A 27,178-nucleotide genomic window follows, 5' to 3' on the forward strand; every position below is an offset into this window, starting at 1 on the left:
TTTTGCACAGGATTTTTTTTTTTTTTTTGCAGCACTGGGCATAAAACAAGAAAAGGAAGAGCTAGCAGGGATGCCTTGCAACCTCGCATCCTAACAAACTGCTTTAAATTTCACCCCCCGCCTTTACCATTTTCTTTGTGCCTTTATTCATTTTATCCAAATTAAGCGCACATCTCCGGCAAACCCTTCCAACAGGAGCAGGCTGACGGCTTCCCTACGGAGCATATTGCCAGGAGGCAGCTCGGGAAAGTGACAGGCTGTGAAGTGCTCCAGCGGACAATATTAAACAGTTGCCCCTCAATTAATGAGTGGAGTGACCCACTCAGTCACCACAGCTGAGTCCTCTGGCTAATTCAGAGGACAGCAGATATCCCAATTCCGTTCTCCATTCCGGGATACCAACTAGTAATTAGCTCTGAACAGATTTGCATTTTCCCAGTTTTGGTCATAAATCACAAAACTGAAAGCAGAAGTCAGTCAGACATCTATAGGCATTTCTCCTACAGCTGTATGACTTCCATTGCCCAAAACATGTACTGTTCATTGTGCACCAAATACAATACTTCATCCATATGCTCTTATTTTTCTGCTAGTTTCAGTGTTTTCTTTCCCACACTAAAGTTTCAAGAGTCGAATTTAATTACATATTCCACATCTGCATTGCTGTATATTAATTTAACTTGTACCACTAGCATGGCCCACTAGTTAAGAAAATAGCCCTTCAGGAAAATACTGAAGAGTATTTGTTTTAACTTCACTAGGTCATTTCCCAAAAAAACGTAACTGATGTGTGAATGATTTCTTAAACCAAAAGCAAAAAAACGCTTTCCTTTTTTCTCAAACCAATTATCGTTGACCTTCAACATCACAAATAATAATAATCAAAAGCAAGTAGCCTAATCCTCTTTTGTTAACTCTAGGAAATGAACACAGATTCTTGGTCATGAATGGATCTCCTCAAGGGCTCCATCAGAGCAAGGAGGCTAAGAGTTAGCCACAGACAATTTTTTTTTTTTTTGTAGCATGACTTAAAACCTCTTGGTGTAAACCTGGAAGACCTGGCTCTTGACACCGTTACACTTCCAGCTTGTGTTCCTTGAGCAAAGAAATCAAAGTTGATTTCACTTATCTGCTATGCCAGGCTTTGGGCAGCACACGAGACCTTCACAGTGAAGCCTTTCCCTCACCTGGGCCCTCCACACAGTTTTGTGGGGACTAAGTAGGTTTTCAAGGGGAGATACAGTCCATGAGCTGCTTTATGAACCTGATATCTGATACTACAAGAAAAAAAAGCCCACCCAGTTCCAGCCCCCTGCCATGGGCAGGGACACCTCCCACCAGCCCAGCTTGCCCAAAGCCCCATCCAGCCTGGCCTTGAGCACCTCCAGGGATGGGGCATCCACAGCTTCTCTGGGCAGCCTGTGCCAGGGCCTCACCACCCTCAGTGAAGAATTTCTTCCTAATATCTAATCTAAACCTACCCTTTTTTAGTTTAAGACCATTACCCCTTCTACTATCATTATCTACATGAGTAAAGAGTCCCTCTCCATCCTTAAAACTTCCTTAATGTAAAGATTCAATATATAGCACATTTCTATTTGATATCACCAGAGGTAGTCTAAACCAGATAAGAAGAGTTTAGGAATTGTTTGATACTGAGAACAGACCATGAAGTCCATCTTGATCACAGAAGTAAGATTCGTAGATTTTGACCACCTGAGCTATGCCTGACAATGGAATAAATACTTCCACTGAAATTTCCAAACAGTGACAAAGAGGTGGTAGCATTTAATCACAAAAGCATGGCTCCCACTGACATAAAAACACCTCTCAGGAAGAAGTCTGAGAAAAAAAAGAAAAAAAAAAAAAAAGAGGGAAAAAAAGCATTAAAAAGTTTTACAGGATCACAGTGCAAATGACAAAGTACTTTTATGCAGGCCCAGTGGAGAGGAAACCAAGGACTGATCTAGAATGATACTGAAAGAAGAGAAAGAAGTATATTCCTTGCTTTAACGGGTATGTAGTTTTGAGATGAAAACTAACTATTTAATAATTCTCTCAGACTTAGAAATATCTGATAATGCACTGACAGCTGGAGCAGGTTAAGGAAGAAGGCCCAAGCACTGGTGACAAAACCCCAACCTGACGGGCTATGCAATGGAGAAAAGCGCCCTTTCTCTTCACTGCAGACAGCAAAGGAACACCCGGAGGCAGCTGGAAACCTCACCAGTCCTGGCCTACAGCATCCCTGCTTACCCTCATGCTCCTACAGCCAGAAATTACTCTCACTGAGCAGGACCCATCGTCACCCCAGGGCTGCAGCTGCCTGCATGAAACAGCTCCAGTTTAAGCGCTGAATTTTAAGTGGTAGCAATCTATATCCAGCTCAAGAGCCACAGTTCGGTTGTTTACTGCACATTAAAATTTACAAAGCTCCCACTTGGTCTGGTTTGTTGTTCTTACCTTTACAACTCAGGATAGATCCTTTTGAGAAGTCAGTCTGAAGGACTACACGCTGGGATACAGGACAGCTGCCAGCTGAAGATTTTGCATCCTAAAATAAATGAGGCAGCATCCTTCCAGCTTCTCATTCACCAGTGGTTTACTAGGCTCATTGGGTCGACCATTACGTGTATTTACATGAAGAAAAGCACTGGGATGATTTGAGTGAGAACAGCCACCAGCACAAAAACCTCTGGGAGTGGAGTGAGGCACTGCTGCTCTTACGTTTGACTTCTGATTTTCATGGTGGAATGGGGCTAAGTGAGGTAGAAACGTACAGAGTAAAGAAATAAAAGCAAATAGAAACAAAATGGTAGAGGTGGAGATGGGTTAGGGGATAATTAAAAGGAGGTGAGATGGTAACCAGGCCAAAAACCTGGAACCTAACAGATGGAGCAAGGGCTATGGTGTAGGCCGGACACCGCCAAGTGACTGCCAGCTCTGGGTGAGGAAATGCAGGATTGGAAGGTGAGCCGATTAAGCTACTCCTTAAGGCACAGAAAACAAAAACAAAACCAGAGGAAACAAGTCTTCTTGGCACAAAAACCGCTCCAGATGGTACCATGCTCTCTCCACCTAGATACGGGATTCAAAATGCCCAATAAATACACAGATTATTTGACACTTCTGCTGCTGCCATTCCTACCACTGATTTTTTTCAGCTTCTATCCCATTTCTGCAAACCTTCACCAGTTTTTTTTGTCCACAGGCTACTTGGTGACACCAGACGGGGCTCTGAGGTCGTTCACAGTCAGTTCTGAGCTAGCAGCTCTCTAGTCAGGCAGAAGTGAGTTAAATCCATGTATTCTGCCTTTTTCAGGCCCTCATCTGATTGACTTTTACCACACAAATAATGGATATTGCTGTCTCACTTGCAAAAACACGTCACTCCAACATCAGCAAGTCGTGTACTCCTATAATCTTCTTCATCATCAAAGCGGTGCATAGCCTCTTAGCTTTCCAAAGCATACCACCTCAACAGTGGCTGTGGTTTTTTATTGGTACAACTTTTATAAACAGTCTGTTTCCTAACCATAACAAAGGCAGTTTCCCCCAGAATAAAAATGAAAATCCAAAATGTCAAAAAACAAAAAAAACCCACAGCACAAAACCTTAACATAAACAAAACAAAATTAAATGAACAAAAACCCAGGAAAACCAGGGGTACAGAGTCTGTCAGTTCACAGATTTGACTGAAAACTTTCAAGAAGACCCTAGACCATTTAATCTTCTAGCAGTGGTTACTCACCTTCATCCTAATCCCTCCAGGACCAGCTGTCATTTTAAGATCAGATAATAGTCTAAGAACTGACAACTCCTTGATATACGGCATGCTAGCATTTGAAAAAGGTTGTTCATTTGACCTGTGTCATTGTTTAACCTTTAGCCCTATTGTTCCATTGAGGCAGATCGGCAGAATTCTCCACGGGACCATACAGAAAGAAACTTTTTTTTTTTTTTCCAGCCCTGCTAGACACTGGACAGCCTGCTAGACAGCCCTGCAGTCGCTGGACACTAGGCTTCAGTAATGACATCCAGGTTGTGACTGCCCACACAGAAAAGCTTTGCAGAAGAACTACAGATCAGCTTCAGCAACATAAAAACTAGAAGACTAAGCTGTGTTTAGTGATTCTTTGATTATAGAAGCAGACCAATTTAGTGACACTGTTTCATAGAATCATAGAATATCCCGAGTTGGAAGGGACCCTTAAGGATCATCAAGTCCAACTCTTGACACCGCACAGGTCTACCCAAAAGTTCAGACCATGTGACTAAGTGCACAGTCCAATCTCTTCTTAAAGAATTTCCTCCATCAGTATCAAAGTTCAGCTGGGGAAACATTTTTAGTCACCTGGGTGCAGGCTGCAGATTCTCAGGATCTCTCTTTCTTTTCCTCCTGTTACCATCAAACCTCTCTCTTAATAAGAAGCAGCAGAAGTCCATCAAAACATCTTAAAATAAAGTTGAAGACAATGTTGCAAAGATATAGCCCTCATTTCCAAGACCTAGTACCAACAAAAAATGCCAAGGCAAAACTGTGAATGCTGCCATAATACTTCTTAACTGCAACATTAAAAGTGCATTTCATTTCACAATAAATTGATTTTCAGATTCAGAAAGAAGAGCCATTACCCTTCAAACTCTGCTATTAAAGCACTAAATCTATAACTTTAAGAACTATTCCATTATTGGACATAGTGTATAGCATAGTACAAAGTTCACTGCTGTTTCAAGTGATTACTTTCACATTTTCACTGAAAATAACTAAACCTATGTGGCAACATCATTTCTCCTGGTATAACTAATAGCAGAGTAAGTGGCTAAATATTTTAAATATAGTGCTGAGACTCCTGGCCTTTTTTTTTTTTTTTTTTTTTCCTCAGTATTCTTCCTACAATCCTCCCAAACACACGGCCAGTTACCCATCCGTGGTATTATTAAGAAGAAGAATGGCCAGCACTGGCTTTAAGTCTGGAACACCGGAGCTTAACTCAGTCCCCAGAAAGGATTGATGGAGTGAGGCTGTGAAAAGAGGGCTAACAATGTTTACTTTGGAGAGATTTAAATTTGTTTCCAGGGAACATATTTCAAAAAGTGAAGCGTCTCCAAACAGAACTATGTGATGTGTGGTTCCAGCTGAGGGAATTCAGAAGTACACTTGATTCTTTTCTTGACCCTAAGCAAAAGACAGCTGTGTTACAAGAAAATCCAAGCAACACTGCCAATGATACAATCTCCTGTTTATACCTATTACTCCAGGCTCTCAGACTGAGACATCTGAGTCACCCAGTACGCACATTCCCTGCTTCTCTTCAGGCTGCCTGAGGAGTACAAAGCTTAAGGCACATCTCTCTCCAAATCTTCCTTTGATAATCTGGGATTTTGTAAGACTGAAGGTAGGACTACAGAATGTGTACACATCCTGCACATGAAGGATGTCCAGCCTCTTTTCCATCAAAGTGTACATTGGCTTGTCACTCAAAAGGCACAATTATAAAGTATCACCTAGCTAAGAAGCTAAATTTTAGTCCCAGATAAACTGCAGGATCACCTTCAAAACATAGTACCTGAGGCAAACTTCAAGAATGGCAAAACTCCTGCTGAAATTGCGCAAAATACTCCAAGGGATTTTATGTTGAATATATACGTGATGAAAATGCCATTAAAAGAGGCTACATTTGCTTCTCAAATCTTGATAAGATGCATTCTGACCAGTGATATGGGCTTCCCACTTTTGCAGTCAAATACTCTGGTGCTATCAGAGATCCAGCTCATCTCTGGCCAAAGGCTGCTGTGTGCTTTGATCCCCCTGTGCAAAAAGAAGGATCCCTCTGGGGGTGACTCGAGAAGATGCATCTTCTGTCAGTGAAGCACAAGAGCTGGGTGTAGGGAAGAAACCCACACTTACGAAAACACACACTTCTCCTGAGATCCCGCAAGGGTGCCAATCTTTAAGGACCTCTGGTCAAGAAAGCAAGGAACCTGTTTGATCCCAAGAAGAAAGGACTCTGCTGTTCTCGGAGAGGAACAAGCCAAACAGCTAATTAAATAGAAGGAAAAGATCTACCTGAGTAGGTCCCCTTTGTCTGTCCTTTAGCGTTCACTCAACTGCCACCGTCTCTGGAGATGGATTGATGGATATGCTGAGTCAGTCGGAGCATGAGCAGATTCAGCAGCTAGGAGGAATTCCCTGGCTCTCTCCAGACCCTTGCTGTGCTGAACACAGAGTTGGTAAGCCCTACCAAGACATTTGTCATTGATGCTACAGAAACCCAGCCTGTTCTCTCCGCTACGCTAATGAGGTGTTCATAGCTGTGAGTACACTTGTTGCTATAGTTGCAGAGAGGACTGAATAAACACAGGAAAAAGATCTCCAGCAATGTGATACTATTTTTAAATGGTCCTTTTTCAGGACAGGATAACACTTCTAAACAATAGCCTGCTCTGACCATGTGTAATTAAGCATTCTGTTCACGAAGCTGTGATGAGTAGGAAGATGCCACCTTGCGTCATTATCCTAAGGCAGTGTTAGAGAATCACACGCTCATCAAGTTCACAGACCTAATGAAATGAAAATTGTATTTTTGACATAGCAACAATATTTGAAATAGATTTGATTCGAAATAAATTTTTAATCTATAGAGTTCCCTTAAGCATTTATCAGTATTGCCTTAGATAAAACTCCTCATTGATGCTGGCAGTGCTACCTGAAATTCCCTACAGTTATAACAGGCTGTACAAACAACACTTGGAGATCAACGAGATCAACATAAAACTTTCTTACTGAAAACAATAATCAGAATTAAAGCCTCATGAGCTGTTCTTTTTTTTTTTTTTTAATTATTATTTTTCATTTCACTATACAGCAGTCACTTCAAATCAGGACAAAGATTGCTTAAAAAGTACCTCATATGTTGTACAAAAATAAAACATAAAAGCCTATGGTTATTTCAAATTCAAAATGCATTAAAGCTTTAGAGCCTGCCCTGGTTGTCACCTCAAAAAAAAATCACCACTCCCATCCTCTCAAAAGAGGCAATAAACCTAAATACCCCAATAAATTTAAAACATCCAGACAGTATTATCTCAAAGATGATTTTAAAGCAATAACGCTTTGGGGTGAGAATTTGTTCATTGAACTGCATCATAACCTGAAACGCAGATTGCAATGTCCTTATGGTTTTATCTGGTACTGCAGACTTACTGCTGTCTTGAAACAATGCTTCTTAAAAGTTTCAGATAAGTAACAAAAAGCAAAGAGACCCATCCTTCACGTTTTTAGATGCCCTGCTCTCAAACCACTACTTCACTACTGTATCTGTTTCAAAGGTGTATCATTGCTTATAAAAAGCAGCAAAACCCTCAGAGGAAAAGGAGCCCTCAGAGAAAGAAAAAAGTGCCATGTAACTGTTGTGCAAAGCCATTATTGAATTTTACTCTCATTTGAAGTTATGTGACAAAAAGAGAGTCACTGAAACAATTTTTTTTGTTGTTGTTAATAAAAAACATAATCTTTCATAATGTGCACTTCAATAAAACCCACAACATTATTCTTACTTGCTTTATTTTCTTACCAATTTCGTCTATTATGTGTGTAGAGTAAGTGAATCATAAATGTTTGAAATAATTAAAACAAGAATAAAAGAACCAACTTGCTCTGTACTGCCAGGTAACTGTCCTTCTCCTGCTCTCTCTGTGTATCTCTAACTGCTCCACTCAGTAACATCTTTTAATAATAATAAAAAAAGGACTAAGAAAACTAGCCAGAAAACTGGTTCACTCCATAATTCAGAAGTTAATCAAACCTCATGGCAAAGAGAAGCATAAAAAGAAAAAGAAACTCTTGTCCAAGCATTGATGTCAAAAGCAATTATTAATTTATTATGAAACAAATTCTAGTCCTGTATAATTTCATTTTCCTCACCAATATATTTGATGCTTTACTGGTGGGTAATGAGATAGTCACTATCTTGAAGAATTTGTACTCAAGGGTTGGGAGAGGAAGAGAAAGAGCAGTAAACACCATCATTTCTTCGCTGACTTCGAGCAATGCTGCAGTCAGAATTATTAAAATCCAATACATGGACAATTAAGAAACCTCATTTAGATAGGAAAAAGAAAGTACTTAAGCATAATTTTCATTTCCTACTCTTTCTGGGAAGCAGATGATCATTTCAGTAGTCATCTTTTGGCTGGTTCTAAGCTGTACCTCACAGAGCTGCAGTACAAAGTATATTTTGATGAATTTCGAACTTTACCTCTTAACAGGAACCAACTCTTAACAGATAGGCTGTCAGCATTTAACAATTTCATCTGTAAAACAATGATTAGACATACCTAGCCAGAGCTTTGTTTATAGATATGTTTTACCCAGTGAGCTTTCTAGGAATGCTTCCGGGCATGTTCTCCCATGATTTTTAAATGAGGTTAAATAACCTGCAACTCCAGAACACTTCAAAAGACTATAAATTTAGGTAAGAAACCCATTTTTAACTCGTTCCCTTTGTACTAGTTCCTTTCAATTTCAAGCTTGAAATTACGTCCCAGAAAAATTTTACTTCCTTTGAAAGCCTTTTATTTCCTATGAAAGATTTACTTCGAATTCACAATGCTGAAAATATTATTTTACATAGATGATCCAAAAAATCAACCACACACATCCAGAGAAGTGATCAAAACATTTACAGTGTTTTATCCACACAATCTTTCTGATAGAATTGTTCGTGACAAACTTTCCCGAGACTGCTGGCTCTGCCAGGTTCTTTGCAAGTCCAACTTGTATCTCTTTATTTAGTTTTCAGCCACCTATGAGTTCGCCAGGACTCCATTACTGCCTCTCTTGGGGCAAGATTTGTTACCTGCTACAGGCTCAAGGAAGTGACAAAAGCAAATGGAAGGCACCAATTTGGTGTTCACTGGTCTGCACTGACGAGACATGGGACCACTTTTAACAGCAGTGCTTAGAAAAACTAGTTACTCTAGATCAAAGTATTATCCGTGAGCAATTTAATTCACAGAAGAGAATAAAAATATTTTACAGAATGTTAGGATACTTCTATGCTGAAGAAAAGAGTGCATAATGAAAGATAGAAACTCGTATATATTTGCAAGTCATACGCTTTCCTTCAGAAGACCTAGGGCGGTGTTTTAATAAGTAAAGCGTGGAGGCATTCACTAACTTGGGCTCTTAGTAATCGCTGCTGAACATGAAGTGGCAGCCCAAGCACAATTCATGACTCTTATCCTATGGCCAAATGGGAACTGGAAGCAAAAAGAGTTACTTTCTTACCTAAGAAGGAGAATAGCATCCATAGCATAGCTCTCAGGCATTCCCCTAAGCTCAGAACCATTTCAAACTTAATTATTAACAACTTTGATGTTGTCATTCAATATTACGAAACTCAAGAATTAGGTTTTGCCGAAGGTTTAAACACAGGAAAAGAGGAATTCAGAAGGAATAGGCAGTTTAAAACCACTTCTCAGGGTATCCCAAACTGTCGTCACCTCCCAAAAAACTTGCTGAGTAATTGGTTAGAAGACGAATTTGCACAAAGCTAAAAGAAATGGTAAGGGAAAACCTATACCCAACACTGCATTGCTGCCTTCTGCACCCCAACAGAAACAACTAAAATCAAGTTTACCTTTCTTGAAGCGTAGATGTCGAAAAATGGCTTGTTCCGAACGCTGAATGGTTCCTGTGCTTTGTCAATAAGACCAGTCTTCATTTTTTCATGTCGGGGAAAGATAATCTCTTTTTCTATACAGGCAAGCCGAACGTTAAAATCACAGTCTCCAACCGGCTGTCCCTGCCAAGTTCCAAAAATCAGCATTAAAAACAGACACCAAATTATTTGAACAGTAAGTTTGCCTGATGTAGCATTTAGAACCACCCAGATACATTTTTTTTTTCCTTAATTGAACATACACATTTTGGTCAAGCATTTGTTTTTCAAGCCCTTGTCTCAGGTTGAAAGAAGTTAATGAAATCAAAGGTCACGGAAGGGTAAAAACCTACAACAATGCAATTTAGAGAGTTAAGCAAAACCACTGCTTCAAATGTACTTTATTGATGTTTTGAAAGAAGCATTAATTATATCACAGAATAGAGAAAATCAGAGCTGCAGCTGGAAGTCGTGTCAATAAACAGTGACTGCAGAAACCTGCAAAACACAGGATGGCTCAGTCAACTAAAAGGTGGTAAAAGCTCTTCTCTGATTCACAGTAGCATGCTCTGACCTTTCCAGATCTGATCTGAACTAGGAACTTTACGTTGCTGTTGGTATGTTTGGTGCATTGCACCAGTCACTATGAGCATCCAAAACACACGTTTGTCAGATGAATAATGGCTGATAACGGAGCTGATTGCGTTTTGAACATGAGATGGTGATGAGAACACACTGTGGGCATCGTTCAGAGTAAATGAGCAACAGGAGGCTTGGAAATTTGCACGCTAGTTTCAGTGAGGTGTGCCACGTCCACAGCAGTGAGGCACAAACTCGTGCATCCACCCTGCTACGAGCAGTAGCCAGCACAGGAAGGTTATTTGCAGGGGATCATCCCTCGTTTTGCCATTCTACTTCACACACATGCAAAAAACAACTTGGAAAAATCCTCCCTTTCCTGGTCAACAGATATTAAATGGATGAGACTCACCCTCCCCTCACTGGTGAGGCCTTTCGAGAGGCCTTCCTTACGACGATTCATTCAGAAATTTAGCACAGCGACTGACTTTTATTTCCATCTCCTAATAGTTAAACTAAAAGTTGAGATGACTTCGTGTGCCCCAGGAACCCGCTGAATCGCCTTCTTGTCCTTTCAACAATCCTCTCACTTCTCACATCTACTCGCAACTAATTATTTCCTGCAGCTCTGCCGATCACCTATTTTTATTTGGGAGCCTGTTAAGCAGAAGGGTGCGTTACTGTGACATTACCACTCGCCTCCATCACCAAAAGGTCAGAGCGAGGCTGAGATCAGCTTATACGAGCTGGGAGAAGCCGGGTGATGCTGCCGAGCGATTTCTTCATCGGCCAAGTAAGCCCAGAAGTCAAGGAGTATTTCATTCTCCTCAAAGCACAGGATAGTAGCAGCAAGAAAACTAACGTAACGTTGAATGCAAAGCAAGGATGTGGTGGATAAAACCAACACTGGGACAGGAGGGCGGCTTCTCTGTTAACAGAAATTGCCATAATCACACAAAAAAATTGGTTATATAGAACATATTTGGCCCAAATATTCAAGTGGTAAAACCCTAGCTTTTAGCACCCAGTAGGAGGGCAGTGTAGGCTGCAAGAAATAATTTGCAGACCTTGACAAAACCGGGATGAGATTATTTTGTGTATAAAGCACACAGTTAGCAGCTCTCCAAAAACAAGACATCGACGGATTCATAGTCAAAACCCAGCCACCAAATACTATTACATTTTTAAGCAATTCAGAAATGTTTTTATTAATTTAAACATTCCGACTTCGGAGGTTTTATTTTGGTGTGTAAGTTTCTGCTCTTCTGGGAAGGATGAGGGGCAGCACCACCTAACAGCACACGTACTGAGACGGCAACCCCTGCTCCAGACGTTTCCATCCTAAAATAAATTTGCTAGCACAGGGTAAAACCCAATTAACAAGTGGCATGTGTTTCCTGTCTATGCTAGCAAGTTACACTTCCCCCTCACAGTGATTAAAATGCATTCCAGAGCAAAATATTGTTGAGAAGAGCCTGGGGAGAGGAGTCAGCTGTTGACTCAACACCTCTTCCCGAATTTTTTTTTTCACCTGTTGAAACTCTGTGCGTTGCACTACAAGGTCACAGCTAGCAGTAAATGTGACACCGAGAAAAATCGTTTCGATTATCAGCACAGTCTCCCATGCATCCTCAAAACGTAAAATAAGGCTTCTAATGAGATCTGGAAGCTGCACAAGATTGAACTTTTCAAGATTTTAACTTAAAATATTGCAGTTGAATTGCTCACTTGAACCCATAACCAGTAGGTCACACAAGAATCTAGTGGACCAAAGAAGAAATACAGCTAAACATATGAAAAAATCTGAGTGTACAACTCCTTAAACATCCATTCTCTTAAGGGACTGGGGGAAGGGCAATTTATTTACCAAAAGGAGCTAAAAATTGAAAAAAAAATTACAATCCCAACAGGGTTCCTTCAAGCGGGTGCTGGAAGATGGAATTTGGTCAGGTGTCGGGTTCTGCCCTGGTACATCAGGGGTGCCTAAATTGTAGCTCCTGCCCCTCTCCAGGCCCACAGAGACATCTGTGTTGAAATTGGGATCTCATGGCTCCGTGGCTATAAGGGCTGGTGAGTGACTTACACCCCTAGTCAGTAAACAGAGGAAGATGGCAGGAACCACTGAGAGGGGTCTATCAGGATAACAGGGTTTCTGCTGCATGCCCCACTTTGGGCCCCTCTCTCTGGGAAGGAGAAAGGGGGCATCTGAGCAGCTCCTGGCATCCACCAGCTGCAAGTCGGCCTTCCTCCAGCCTCTAAGGGTGACCTTGTGGTGACAGCTCGGAAAATTTGGTGAGCTTTCCATGGAAAGTCCTTCCACAGATAGACGGACAGAGTACAGATAAAATGGCGTCTGTAGGTGCTAAATCCCATAAAAACACTTCCTATTAGAATTTGATATTTATCCAGCTTCTGCCCGACGCAACCGGAGTAAAAAGAGAAATAATGTGTACACTGTTGATAAGCAGCTTGGTCCAGGACAAACCGAGAATATTTATTCTCTTCCTTTATGAGATATGGTTCAAAGCCTACCTGCCAGCAAAGCCCGTTCTGTTTGCTTCCCCAGAGCAATACCTTCACCATGAATTATTCAGCACAGACACACATATACGTTCTGCGCACGTCCTCACTTATTGAGCCATAGCAGAACATATGTCACAACTGTCTTAGCTTTAATGATTTTGAGAGAAGAATAAAGAATAAGCACAGGCTGATATTCTACCCTGTGTTTAGCATTATTATTGACAATTCAAGGCACCCGCAGCTGACATCTGCATTTCCAGCTAAAGCCCATTATTAGTTCTCCCGTTTTCTGAAGACCCTGCAGTCAAATATTTCGCATTTAATATTAATGGCCTGGCATGTAGTTCCTCTGACTGGGGTTTTATAGATGCTGCGATTTTTTTGATATAGATAGCTCCTACGTAAAAACAATCCGGAGGTGCTGTTTCATTCTCCAAATAAGATTATTACTATGTTCAATCAGCTAACATTTTTTTTTTCCACTTCTGATGAAGTTTTCTTTTAAAAACAGGACAGAAAGTATTAGAGAACTGAAAAACGTCGGAGGATTATGACTCCAAAATTTTTCATCTCTAATACACAAAAGATAAGACAATTATTCTGAACTGAAAACACAATTTTAAATTTGTTTTTCCTAACTTTTGTCCCTCAGATGTTCAAAAATAATGTGTTAATGGCAAGGAATTAAGCAGTTTCAAAATGGTTTCTAAAATGTGTATTTGCACCCATGAGGTACAGCCCGTGACATTAGTTCGGTTTTAGTAATTCAACCAACATGTTGCAAGAACATAATTACTATTTATATGTTGTCAGCTTATACAGCGGAATATTGCTTTGATTTTAGCATAGAACAAAAATGGTTTGGGAATCAGACTTATTAAAGGATTGCTTAAGACAAGTATTTAATTATTTGTATTTCCTTTTTCAAAAAAAGAAAACCACTAATAATAAATTCATGTATGTATGAATCAACAAAGGAAGCAAGTTTGTTTTCCATGCATAAACATCAAGGCCTAACAGAAGATACAAATATAGCTCTGTGCTTTTTTTTTTTTTATTATTATTATTATTAGCAAATGTAACTTGAATGGAACAGCAGGACTGTCAAAACTGTGACTAAACAGATAAGATCAAAACAGAAGTAGATTGTACTACAAACATTGCTCCCTTCCCCAATTTTCTCCGCCTTGAATTGCTCGAAAGAAAATACATATTCAAGGCCAAAAAAAAAAAAAAACCTTATAAGTACAAGAGGATGAGAAGTACACTTCACTGGTGTAAAGGTAATACAGATAAGGCAAAATATTTATGATCACTGCAAGTGACTGAATTATGATTCTCACCATTAACACGCTGCAAAAAAGAGGCAGACTTGGGGAAACTGGCATACAGAGGGCAAACACCTGACCCACCTCTTTGGAAAGCACAGCTCTAGCAAAGCATGCTAGAGCTTGGTAAAAGTACAGAAAAAAAAAAAAAAAAAAAAAGTAGAGAAAAAAAGAAAGAAAAAAAAGCTTAGTAGCTGCTACTTTGGGAACAGAGATAGCTCCATCCAATTCACTGACTGCATGGACAGTGGCTTCATTTAGGATCTTTCTAATCCTTATAAATCCTTCTGAGTCTTCAAAAACAAAACTCAGTCAGGGGATTTTTACTGGGGTGTAAATGATTGAAATCTACAGGAATGATGTTTTGTCTAGACTGGCTGCCTCCCTCACGTATTTTGAGGAGTAGATGAACTTCACATCTTTAATTACAGAATTAAAAGTCAGAATTTTAAAAATCCATAGCTGTGAGAGAGGTTCTCCATAATCATCATAGGACATTTACAGACAAAGATTTCACATTGTCTTCCCGTGGCAACATAAACTGAAATAGCTTAAATTCAGCACTAAGTAAACTCTCAGCAAAGTAAAATAGTTAACACGGAGCTCTACTGCTTCTGCTTTTTGCGTTCTGAATTTTCCTTGTGCTGTTGTGCACACAGTTTGGAGACATCTTAATTGTGACAGCTACTACATGGTCCAGTTAATTCCAGTTATTCTTCTTATGCTCCTCTCTCCTCATACTCTTTCCAGCAGCCACTCAGTGACTCATCACAGGGACACTTACTGGTGGCTTTTACAACTGTGATGTTGAAGAATTATCATTCCTGTTAGTTTAAAAAAAAAATGGGAAAATCTCACAACTTGGAGACATTCTTCAGAGTATTTCATACTTGAAAAGATTGCAGCACTGAATTTTTAGGATAGAAATCGCTTCGTAGTATTTTAAATTAAGAATGCCCATTAGAGTAAGCATAAAGTCTCCTAAAAAAATAAAAAATAATCAATCAACAATCAGCACTGGTTCACGAGGGTTCTCTTAAACAGGAAATCATATACTTTTCCTAAACCATGACAGAATTAAAAATAAAATATCTGATTATTACATATTTTACACTCTTAAGACTTGTAAAAGATGTGTAACTTTAAGGACACCATTTTTCTAAGATACCTAGGCTCGCTACGTGCATGGTCAGCTCATGAATAAGAAATACTAATGAAAAGCTATCATACTTCTTTCAACCGAAGGTGTTTTTCTTCATACTTGGTTTAAGTAAGAGAAATATTCTAAACAGGATGAAAATATGACCTTCACATTCTCTCCTACCACAAGTCCTACAGCAGATGATAAGAGCCACTCAAGTTATTCAAACATACTGCGAATGGAACAGAGGATATTAGAAAGATACTGCTTTCACCTTCATAAACCCTATCCTGTATTATAGTTTTTTGTTTGTTTTTTAAGTTCTTTTCACCTAAAAGCAGGAAAAAGATAGAAACACAGGAGACAGGGCCAGAATGTGTAGAAAAATGTAGAAAACAAAGTGTATAAAAGGAAAAATTAAAACTAAGTTAGGGAAACAAGGCCAACCATTACATGGTTCCATGTAATATCCTTCCAACCATCTCCTATTTTGCCTATACTTCTTCCTTTTCAATAATATATTGGAAAAAAGCCCTGTGTTAGACTTCACTGTCTTCAATACTGGAAATAATAATGCCACTGGAAGACCTGCCCCACTGTAAAGTTTTTCAACACTTTGAACTTCAGTTGTGATGACTGCCAGGGTCTGGAGCGATCTGAATATTTGCCTAAGACAGAAGTTGGGTCCAAGTCTACTTGGCAGTTCCTATGGTAATGGCTGTTACAAACTGCAAGGAGAGAGACAATTTTTCTATTTAATCATGTTACAGTTCCCAACACAAGAAGATAAAAATTATTGCAAATAAAAAGTGAGGATTTTTTTTTTTTTAAGGTTGAAAATATGAGAGAGAGAAAAAGCAGGTTAGTAAAAATACTGAGAAAATTATTTTCATTTACAGCACAACTTTAACATCCCGGTCTCAGGTTGTAATTGTCTTAGCAAGTATTATATTTTGCTGAAGAACTATCACATCAGAGTAAATAAGAGCAAAACCTACATAACCCACACACCTGAAAAATAGAACGGATTTAATATTAAGGCAACTTCTACAGCTGCTTCTGGAAAACTACTTGTGCCTGTATCTCTCTCTCTCCCAGGAGCAACACTTCATGCCTCTTCTCCTGACAATTATACCAGTGGTAATCTGCTATTCAAAGGGTTCTCATGAGGCTTGCTTCATACGAAGGCATGGAAACACTTACCTTTGGGAAAAAACAAGACATGACAGAATTTAATACAGTCCCTTTGCTTTTATATAACAGTCCAATAAGCATTCTCAGTTTTGACAATTGTGAAAAACAAACTACCTTCACTGCGGTTTGTAATGCCCCCAGGGTTAGGAAAAGGAGGATCTAACTCAGAGATGCAGGGGAAGGGAAAAATATCACATGTATTTTTCACACAATCCAACCAGAAAGTAAGAGTCATCCTTCAAACTCATCACAAAGCAAAGGAATGCTTCCTGACAGCAAGCAGCTTATTAGATAAAAAGCACATAATGAGGAACAAGGAAACACCGAAGATCACCCTGGCCACCACTCTCCAGCAATAATTTAATTTTTGCAGGCAAAGAGGGAGTTTTAAAGAGCGATGCAAAACTGTGCAAGAATGCTACCTTTTGGTTGCATACAGACTTTTCCCAAGCCCGAGGAGCAACAGGGAAGAAAACAAAACTATTGGAAGTTCACAAAATAAGTGAAGATATCTGCACATTTTGCTGCTCAGACATACACGTCAGCCTTTTAATAACAAATAAAAGTGATGATCAACAGGGAATGGGAATGAAATAGGGAAGACTTTGAAAAATACAACTACTCAGTATACATCTATCCATCCATCCATCCACCTCCACAGACCTCAAAGCTCCCCCCAGCATTCCCCTCCTGTATTGATTCTCCATCTTACAAGCTCTCCTAACCCACTATTTGTTACCCTACCTATTCCCTAACACCACCCTATTCACGTACCCCTTAAAAATACTCGAAGGGACTACACTATGTTGCTTCCCCTGGGCAAGCTGTCCCTGCTCTCTACCCAACATCCAGTAAAGCCGCATTACAAAATTCAGAGGAGGAGGAGAAAGCAGTGCTATTAGCAGCTGTGTAACGCCATGAATTCAAGCAAGAGATCTGAAAATAGCAGAGAGAGGCTCTGGAGATGCCCGAGTACTGCAGATACAGGCAACCTTGCACATCTTTCTCAGTGTTTCACCAGAAAGCAACATGAGGTACAAGAAGTAGATGCTCTGTGGTTCATTTACCTGAAAATCTCCTTCTGCCTTTGCTGTGATGGGAAGATGTACATACAGGTTTTTAGAACATAAAGCAAAGACAACTTGCAGACATGTGAGGTATGTCTCAGCAAAATAAATAAATAAATAAATAAATAAATAGATAGATAAATAAATAAATAAATAGTGGGAAGAATTTGAGACTAAACACATGCACAGCATCTGCATTTTCCAGGGCACTATTAGCAACAGGAGTTATTTAAACCTGTGCTTTCAAGTGATACCATTTGAGAAATAACCTCAGAATTAGAAGCAACAGTGGAGAAGTCACTGGCAGTCAGGTGCATTTGTAAATGGAAAAGATTATGCAAGGAAGTGCTCGCATCTCTGAATTATGCCCTCAGAATTTTCATAGTGTATTTTTAAGATAAGGTTACCAGACTAATAAAGCAGAGACAGCATGTGTGGCGAGCTCTGCAGCGCTTTAAAATTAGCTTTATAGCGGAAAAGTCAGACGCGGTAATATTTTACAGGGATTTGAAACAAAAATTTTTCATGCATGAATTCAACGAACCCACCACTGGCTGTGGGCAGGATTTATGGCCAGAATGTGCATGTACAGTGACAAATTTAATCCAACAGCTACAGCATTGTTAGACATGACAGCCACAGGAATCTTGATCTTGACTTAATTTAATGCTCAGAGTTTTCAAAACTTTCATCAAAACTATCTCCTTTTTAAACATCAAAATAATTATTCTTTTTCAAGCCTTCGATCTATTCTTACCATTGCAATCTGCTCTCAGGAAAACTTGGCTAGAGTTTAAAAATTTAAAGGCCAGGGTTAGAAAGAAAAATAAAAGTACAATTCTTTTTCAGCATCTTTGCTAAGAATCTATTAATTAGATCCTACATGATGCCAGAGTACTTTTTATTAGTTAACTATGGAAAAAACACAAACAGTCGCTTAGCTTTAGTGTTTATACATCTACATGCAGCTACTGAGTACAATGTAAGAAAAAGCCTGTCAAAGCAAGGTTTTCCAGAAGGAGCTGTCTCAGAGATGAGCAGAGAAGGAAGACATGAACACCCCCATCCCTGGAGGTGTTCAAGGCCAGGCTGGATGGGGCTTTGGGCAACCTGGGCTGGTGGGAGGTGTCCCTGCCCATGGCAGGGGGTGGGACTGGGTGGGCTTTAGGGTCCCTTCCAACCCAAACTTAAAGTTTCAGTACCAGCACCCTGCCCCTGGCACAGTTTCATGTATTACTATAGATGTGTGTAGCCTCTAAGAACGTGGTTTTGAGAGATAATTTTATATACACTGAGGTGTTTTTTGTTGTTGGTTTGTTTGTGTTTTGTTTTAAGAAAGATCCAAGCAAAGCAGAGAAAAAAAAAAAAACAGTAGGGATTGCTCTGGGTTTCCTCAAAGAGTTGAGGCTGAAAGGTTGACTTATTTCATTTGCATGTAGCTTCCTTTCTAAGGATTTGCTTTTAGCATGTGGGATGAAAGCAGTGATACAGCAATGTCATATTTTGAGTTGCTATTAATAATAATTAACATTATGATTCAGACTGAACAAAATGACAACAGTCTTTTTTAATCTCCCAAAGAATTTGTTTTTCCTGACATAGGCGCGTCTTGTAGCACAACGGGATGACTTATCATAAGCTTCTGGAAACTGCATGTCACACAAACAAGGATTAAAAAGAAACAAAACCAAATTGTTCCATCAAAAACCATGAAAACTGACTTTTTCAGTGGTTACAGGTGATAAACATCACAATTCGATAGAAGATTTATCCTAGAAGATGACAGCCAAGAGATTATTTCCGTGTTTTCCCTGCGAACTCCAGTATATGTCTCTCCCAATCACTGAAACCCATTTTTTTCCTTCTTCCTAAGACTTGTCCTGTCTACATACTTAGAGTCAAACGCTCAGAACATACTTCAATCAGTCTATTTTCTTGGTTTCTTTCACCTCTTTCTAGAAGGCTGTTGTAGTTGATTCCTGATATACCACAGCAAAATTGAGAAGCTGAGTAACAATAAGCCTCGCCGATACCAATATGATTAAAATTTTAAGACGGGTCTTCTTCCACTCTCTCATCTCTAAATCTTCTCCCTTGTTATTCTCTTCAAATTGTTCCAGAGCCTCACCATTATGTTTCTGTTACCATTCTCTCCTGATGGTCACATCATCCTTACTTGCAGTGGTTTCCTCACCTTTTCTATGTCAAGCTCAGATGAAATGCTGAACAAGTCTGGAGAAAGATCCTACAACGTACTGAGACACTTCACTCAGTGATTCCATGATCTTCTCCCAAATCACTGTATTGTACACAAAATTAAAACCCTTATCTTTATTCCCAACTGATCCATGCCAAGCAGACCACTGCTGCTCTTAAATCTCATTTTAATATTTGTCTCAAAGAGGTAACTTTTCAAAATTTCCTGTCTCAGACCGGTTCCCTTGTCTAACTGCTACACTTCCAAACAACCATTTTAAGAAAATTTAGTCCCCAAAAGAAAGGTAGCAAAGAACTAAAATAAATACAAGAATAGAGTACAGCCCAGTTTTGAAGCATGACAATAGTGCTGGGTGAAAACACTGAGAATTGTTCAAAGTGATATTACAGCAAATGACAATTGGAAAGTTTAAATTATGACATTATTTTGCTGTGATCTAAAATGTTAATTCCATGATTTTTCTCTGTATATGTTAACAGCCTTCGCTGTACTATTTACAGCCATCCTGAGGGGCGCAAGTTGACGTAATTCTTACTATAAATGTATCGTGCAATCTGCAGAGCTATCTACCACCTTACTTCAGCACTGTTCTGTATTTCTGTGTTGGTGCTGGTCATCCTAACGCAAATTCTCCGCGGTATTAACAGTGCACAAAATGTCTCTGGGACTTAGTGTAGAATTTGTGAATTTAGTATTTTGGAAGAAATCTTCTGATAAAACCCAGAAAACTTTGTGCATTTAGCTAGTGTAGGAAGGCGTGCGTGCAAAACAGGTTGAATAGTTAGGAATAAAGTCAACTGAAAGTACCTCTAGATCACTAGACCTGACTTAAATATAAAGTTTGCCTGAGCAGACAGAAGTGTTCATCGGCAGCTTGTATTCACATTTCCCCCACTGCAGTGCAGCATCTCCAGCAGCAGAGCAAGCAGAGGATGGGATGGGGATATGCTGGACATCTTGTCATTTAGATGATGGCTGGTGAGTACGGTAACCCCACTACTCACCTTCAGAAGAAACAACTACTTGCAAGATCCAAAGCAGCAGCGCAGAACCCCTGAGCACTTCGTGTAGCCCTCTGCTGCTGAGGGGGTGCTTTTGGAGTGGGGGTTGGTTACTTGCAGGGGGGTGTTTTGTTTTGAAACGGAACTGGTGTTTTGTGTAATTACTTGATTTGAAGCTCTACTAGGAAAATTACACGAACTGACTTACACACCCTAAAAAAGGAACCAATTCTTTCCTGCCAATTACAAGTTTTCAATACATTTACCTCTCTTTGTGATAAAATTCTGTTGACCACTTCTTGCCAAACCAAACATCCTCGGGTGCCCAGTTTTGTAATTAACTATCTAAAATTAACCTCAAATCCGCTATAGTTTTTAATCTTTGTGGTAGGACCATTGCTAATGAACTCTTGCAGCTGAAGCCCTGCTTGTACTCATCCTGATAACATTGTTTTAATTTGTCCTTGACATTAAAATTGTATTATATGCTAACCAATTCCACAGTCCCAATGTTATAAAAACAAAGCAAAACAAAAACATAACACTAAGTTTAAAGCATTTACAGCCCTGCCCAAAAGCAGACTTTCCTCAAACCTTAACAATCTTCTGAAAACCCCCATCATTTCTGCTGTTTGTGATGTAGGATTCTTCATGTTAAGTTTGGGCATTTCCTACAAATGAGAGTTCCCTTCCCTCACACCCCAAAAAAAACATTGCACCAAAATATTTACAACTTTGGTAGGACAGCATATGCCAAACTGAGGGCAGACTGTTCATTTCTTACCTTTCCATTATTTTTCCCAGGGAAAGTAACAGCAGTGAGTGGCAAGTTAGACATTAAGAGTAGAAATGAGGAACAACAAGAAGGAAAATAAACATGGAATCACAGGTGGTGGAACAAGTGGAAAAAAAAAAAAAAAAAACAAGGAAAAATGACTATGCTTCCCAACATACCACCATCTTTTTTTTTTTTTGTGTCTAGTACCATGGCTCAGTCTGTAATTCCCCCAATTTCCACGAAATTCCCCCCCATTTCCAGGAAAGCAGGCTCCAGCACACCTAACAGTTCCTTTGGGAAAACAAGTGCCATAACTCTGAATGCCCCCCATTCTCCTCCTTTCTCCCAGCTTTTAATTCCAAGCACAAAATCACATGGTATGGGACATCCCTTTGGTCAGTCTGGGCCAGCTGTCCTGGCTGCATCCCCCCAGCTCTCAGCCTCCTCACTGGCAGGGCAGCACGAGAAGCAAAAAAGAGTCAGACATTGTGCAAGCTGTGCTCAGCAACACCTGGAACATTGATGAACTGTCAACACTGGTTTGGTAACAAAGCCAAAATACAGCACCGTATCAGCTACTAGGAAGAAAATAACTTTATCCCAGCAAAAAACAGCACACACATTTTGTTTTCACAACATTATTTTAAAGATATATGTTTAAATTGATCCTTCCTGAAACACATTTTCTTTTCCTTACACATAACTAGAGAAATCACCAGAAAATTTATTTCATAAGTGGTAACAAGTGAAACATACTGTCAAGTTTAGTTCTTCAAATAAGCTTCAAATAGGAGGCCCTTTCATAAGGCCATCTTCAAATTTCACATATATCATGACTTTGAAGGGATAAATACAAGAAATTAAACAAAAAAAATCTACAAAGGTAACATACAATAGCCCTTTGGTGACTTTCAGCCACTTAACATATTTGAAAGCTGCTGTAAAAAAGAAGTTTCTTGTTCTCCCCATTTTTCAACAGTTCTCTGCTGTGACCAGAGATTTGATTTCTAGCTGTCAAAACAGGCTTCTCCTTTTCCACAACGTTTTTCTTTCTCACATATTTGCCCTACAGCCAGCGTAAACAGGAGAGTCTGCTGTTGAGCACAACTATTAGAGGACCAGATGCCTGGTTTCAAAGAGAAATTTGAGAAGCAGGTGATGGAGTAGCCTAGCAAGGAGCGCTGTGATGCTCGGGTAACATGTATGCCACTGACAGGCTAGCTTCTCCATCCACTCTCAATTTTCACTCTCTATATTTCAGACACGTTCTAGAAATGGGAAATTTTCACACAGTGTTTAGCAGACTGTTTCAAACCACCATCACATGGAAATGAATCAATGCCTATTAGCAGGCTGCTTTCGATCTTAATTCTGATGCGCTGCATTTTATCGACCTGCAAAATACCCAGACACTTTTGGTGCTAAGGCTTATTCTCAGGCTCTTAATAATACAGATGAGATTAAAACAGAAATGAGAATCAATAACTAATGATAAAACCAATAAAACCAAAAGTACTTACATTAAACTTAATAATGTCATATATCAAGTACCGAGGAACAACCTGTCCGTTAACCTTGTCAATGATCATTTCCTAAAACAAACAAAAAGACATTTAGGTTTATCTCATGAATACAAAAAAATAGTTAGCACATTTTTACCTAGCCTTTATATTTAGTGAGTATACCTGTGAGCATGATGTAATTGAATAATGGCCACATTTTTATATCAAATATATTTTATAGTATGTCAGCATTATAGAAGTATTATTGCCCTAAATTCCTCATGAAGCATTCAGCAAGAAGCCAAGGAGCTGTCCTAAAGTTCCACGTTTTGATCTGCAACACTTACCCATTAGTTTCTCCACAGCTTTCAAAATCATTACTTTCCTTGAGAGAATAATGTGTTTTTAAAAACCTCAGTAAAAACTGCAATCCTAAATCAACTAACCGATTTTGGAAATCTCACCTACAAGAAGAACCGGTAAACAAGCTAAGAACAAGCATTAACATCCATTTTCTATGTTCAGCTGGGATCATTTCACATTAGCTGTGCTCTAAGCAGCGGTGACAAGTGAAATTTCTTTGAATGTTGCATTGTGACTCAGCAGTAGGGTTCCTTCAAATGGAAGTATCACAGATAGCATCTGTATCACATGAAGCTTGTTACAATTCAATAAATGCTGGTAACCCATCTTGAAAATACGTCGGCAAGGAGAAAGTCTACTAATGATCATCATACAATAAATATATGTACCTTAAATGCTGACACTTACATCTGTACTCAGACTTGGGATATGAATTAGACACAGATTATTAGTTGATTAAACTAATACAAATGATTTAGTTTCATGTAAATTAGTCACGATTGAAAATGGTAGCAGACAACCAATTGGTAAATCTTTCTCAGGCACAATTTTGAAATATTCACTTCTCTAAATAATAAAATATTATATATGTATAAAATATTAAAAAATAAACAAACTATTTACTTCTCTAAATACTACGTGTCTTCCTCCATCCTGCTCTCCACCGCCCAATTACTGGTTATTAAGATACTTGTATCTAAGGACTTTTTGCTGCCAATAAAAAAAAAAATGAGAATTCCAAATTCACATACATGACATGAAACAATAAAAGATAAAAAAAAAAAAAAGATAAAAATATTTCACTATAACATGACAAAAACAAAGCTATGCACTCAATAATTAATCCCAAAGAGAACTTTACATCAACTCAAATTCATTTAAATGTTCCCTGCTAGTTCAAGAGCATTTTTGTTTTACAACCTTGTAACTTCTCTTAGAGTCCCTAACTTCCACAAAGTGAACTCTAACAAGATTTTCATTGTAAGATTAATTTTCAGTCTGTGCACATACCAAACTTCTTGAATTGTACCTAGAATTTAATCACATTTGGCTTTAAAAAAAAATAAGCAAGCAGTTTGAAAATGTAAATTTGTTTCAAAGTAAATACAAAGCTTGAGGCACTTAAAGCTTAACTAGAAAACTCAAACCTATTGTTCTCAAATAACAATAGGGAAGCAGAAGTTGTCTTTTTTTTTTTTTTTTTTTTAAATCTCATCTTTTATAAAGTGAATACAGAAATGGAGATTGTTTTTTCATGGCCAAGCCCGAAAGATACTCTGAATGACTAATCTGAATGCTGCAAAGCTAGCATTTGTATACAAAACCCTGAAAAAATGCCAGGGCCTGGTATGAAAAGATTTGAAGTCTAATTTTCCAAAATCTGAATCTCTGGATATCCTTTTTAAAACTAATTATAAAATACAGCCAAGAGAACCATGCGTGATCTTTAAGTTTTCTCTGGAACATTTAGTTTTAACTCACAAATATATTTAATAATAATTTTTTTCTCTACTTCACATGTGTATAAACCTTTTCACCCTATTACGGGTTAGGCCAGCCTCCTTTTGCCACATTTCCTTTTCTTTTCTTCCTCCTCCCTTCCTCTTGTTCTCTGTTCAGATCCTGACTGAAATCCCCACTACCAAACGCAGGGTAACGCGATGTGCTTCGGTAGCAGAGATGACAAATTCCCGTCTTGCTCATCTCCATCACGACACTGGCGTTGGCTGCTCCATTAGTTACGCCAATATAACTGTCATAAGGCAAGAGCTGCAATGTGCTCATAGGAATGATTCAGATTAAAAGTACTCTAACACATCGTTATTTAAGACGCTGATTTCAGAGCCTTTCTTGAAATTGCAAGAATTGAACAACACCTCAGGGATTAGATCTCAAAGCAAGTTCATGGAAATATGAACTATTTGAAGAACTCATCAAATTCAAACTCACTCATTCTGATCTGATTAATAACCTGATACTATGAGGCTACATTTAAGCCGATTTCTAGATAACTAAAATCTTCAAATGAAAAACATTCACATAGCAACATAACAGAACACAAAAGTATCCACAAGATACACCTGCACCCGTGCACTGCCTTTTATATACCCTGTGTAGGTTTACAGGCACTGTGGGGTGTTTCCATGTTACCACTACTAGGAAATCTGATTTTTACCACTTGCTCATTAGCTGCCACTTCAGATACTAGCTTAACCTGCAGGTTTGCAGAAGGAGGTCCAATAACCAGTTTCTTTAATGTAATCTGGAAAACTGTGCTGGTGTTAATCTTCTTCTCTGGTGCTGCAGTGCAGAGTCTTACAGCTATCAGAAACAGCAACTGTGCTAAAAGCATGGAGCTGGACACAAACCAAAAAGAACGATGGTGGACTGACAGCTCAGGGAACCCCCCGTCTTTCCATGAATAACTTATCTAGCAAGCAACTTGGACTTAAAATAGTCCAAAATTTCATCACAAAGCAAAGGATCTCATCTTACCAGTAACTTACAGAATGTGCATTTGGTTGAAACAGAGTATGAAGTCAGACCCAATCACACATGTTTATTGCTCCTTTTCCCCTTGCATTTCCCTTTATCCACCTACCTTCAATGCAATTCTAGCCACTGCTGTCTTTCAGGAATACAAAGAGCTTTAAAAAAAAAAAAATATACTGCACAAGATGCCAGGTTTTGCAAACTCCGAGTTGTAAGCTGTGCCATTCCTGACAGAGCTTACAAATACACAAGGTCTGTACTGACACAGGAACGTGAAAGGTTCTCACCCTACACTGACTGCAGTTCTGCAGGACATCATCAGTGTGCATTGCTCCCCGCGTTCATGCACCCAGTAGGTTTTAAATTAAAGCTCCAGGAGAGCCACATCCATCTAGGACGTCACATGTCAGACACTCCACCAAAAGGACATAAAGGGCAGAGTGGCTGAAACCTTCCATTTATTTGACTTGAAGACAAGGAGGGTTCAAGGATGCCAAAAAGGCATCTGAGATTGATGTACATTTATGATATATAACAACATGTATGCCTATACCACTGTTGCTGTTTTAAAATTTAAGTAATATAACATGACTTAGTCACATGGGCTGAACTTTTGGGTGGACCTGTGCGGTGTCAAGAGTTGGACTTGATGATCCTTAAGGGTCCCTTCCAACTCAGGATATTCTATGATTCTATGACAGCCTTAAATGCTTGGAAAAACAAACAAACAAACAGAAGTGTGTGTGTGTTTTCTGTTAGTGCTGTTTCTAAGAAAACCCTCACCCAGCTGAATTTCACTGCATGTTCTGCCACACTTGTGAGCAGTTTTGAACACCCAATGTTTTGCTCCCAAACACAGATGACTGACAGTTAGTTTTATTTGTGAAATGATGGGAATGTCCTGACAGCTCAGAGATCACATCTTATCTCATTAGCTGAAAAAATGCTTTTTATACACTTAAATATACAGTGTATAAAAACAGTTTTATATACTATATATTTAAAATGAGCCCTTGTTCACACAGATATTAAATAGCAATTCAAAGGAAGAAAATATTTCAAGCCTAAGGACATCTCTGCATTATCTACTAAATTGTTCCAAAGCTGTGTACAATATCAAAAAACTTTTTGCAAGTAACTAGCTTTCTTGCATGGCAGCCAAAACCATTGATGCACTTCATTCGTTCCCTCAGACTGTGGTAGAAAGACAAAACATTTGGCTTTCTAGAGGAATACCTCATATTATGCTAGTCACCTGTAGGTAGTGTTCAAATTAGTTTTAATGAGCTTTGCAGAAAACTTTCTTCCATGCCGGAGGAATAAACA

At 39.0% G+C, this 27,178-nt stretch overlaps 1 protein-coding gene across 2 annotated transcripts in view; it reads right to left on the bottom strand.

The window, feature by feature from the left end:
* Nucleotides 1-27,178, bottom strand: part of RNGTT (RNA guanylyltransferase and 5'-phosphatase) — a 180,506-nt gene that overhangs the window by 99,794 nt on the left and 53,534 nt on the right. For both annotated transcript variants that reach the window (XM_082756487.1, XM_082756486.1), the window contains exons 10-11: nucleotides 23,015-23,086; nucleotides 9,645-9,809 (exon numbers count right to left, since the gene is read on the bottom strand). In XM_082756487.1, the coding sequence (XP_082612613.1) occupies nucleotides 9,645-9,809; nucleotides 23,015-23,086 (237 nt within the window). The remainder of the gene's footprint in view (nucleotides 1-9,644; nucleotides 9,810-23,014; nucleotides 23,087-27,178) is intronic.

This window comes from Aythya marila, assembly GCF_965140915.1.
Source record: "Aythya marila genome assembly, chromosome: 3".
NCBI classification, from domain to species: domain Eukaryota; kingdom Metazoa; phylum Chordata; class Aves; order Anseriformes; family Anatidae; genus Aythya; species Aythya marila.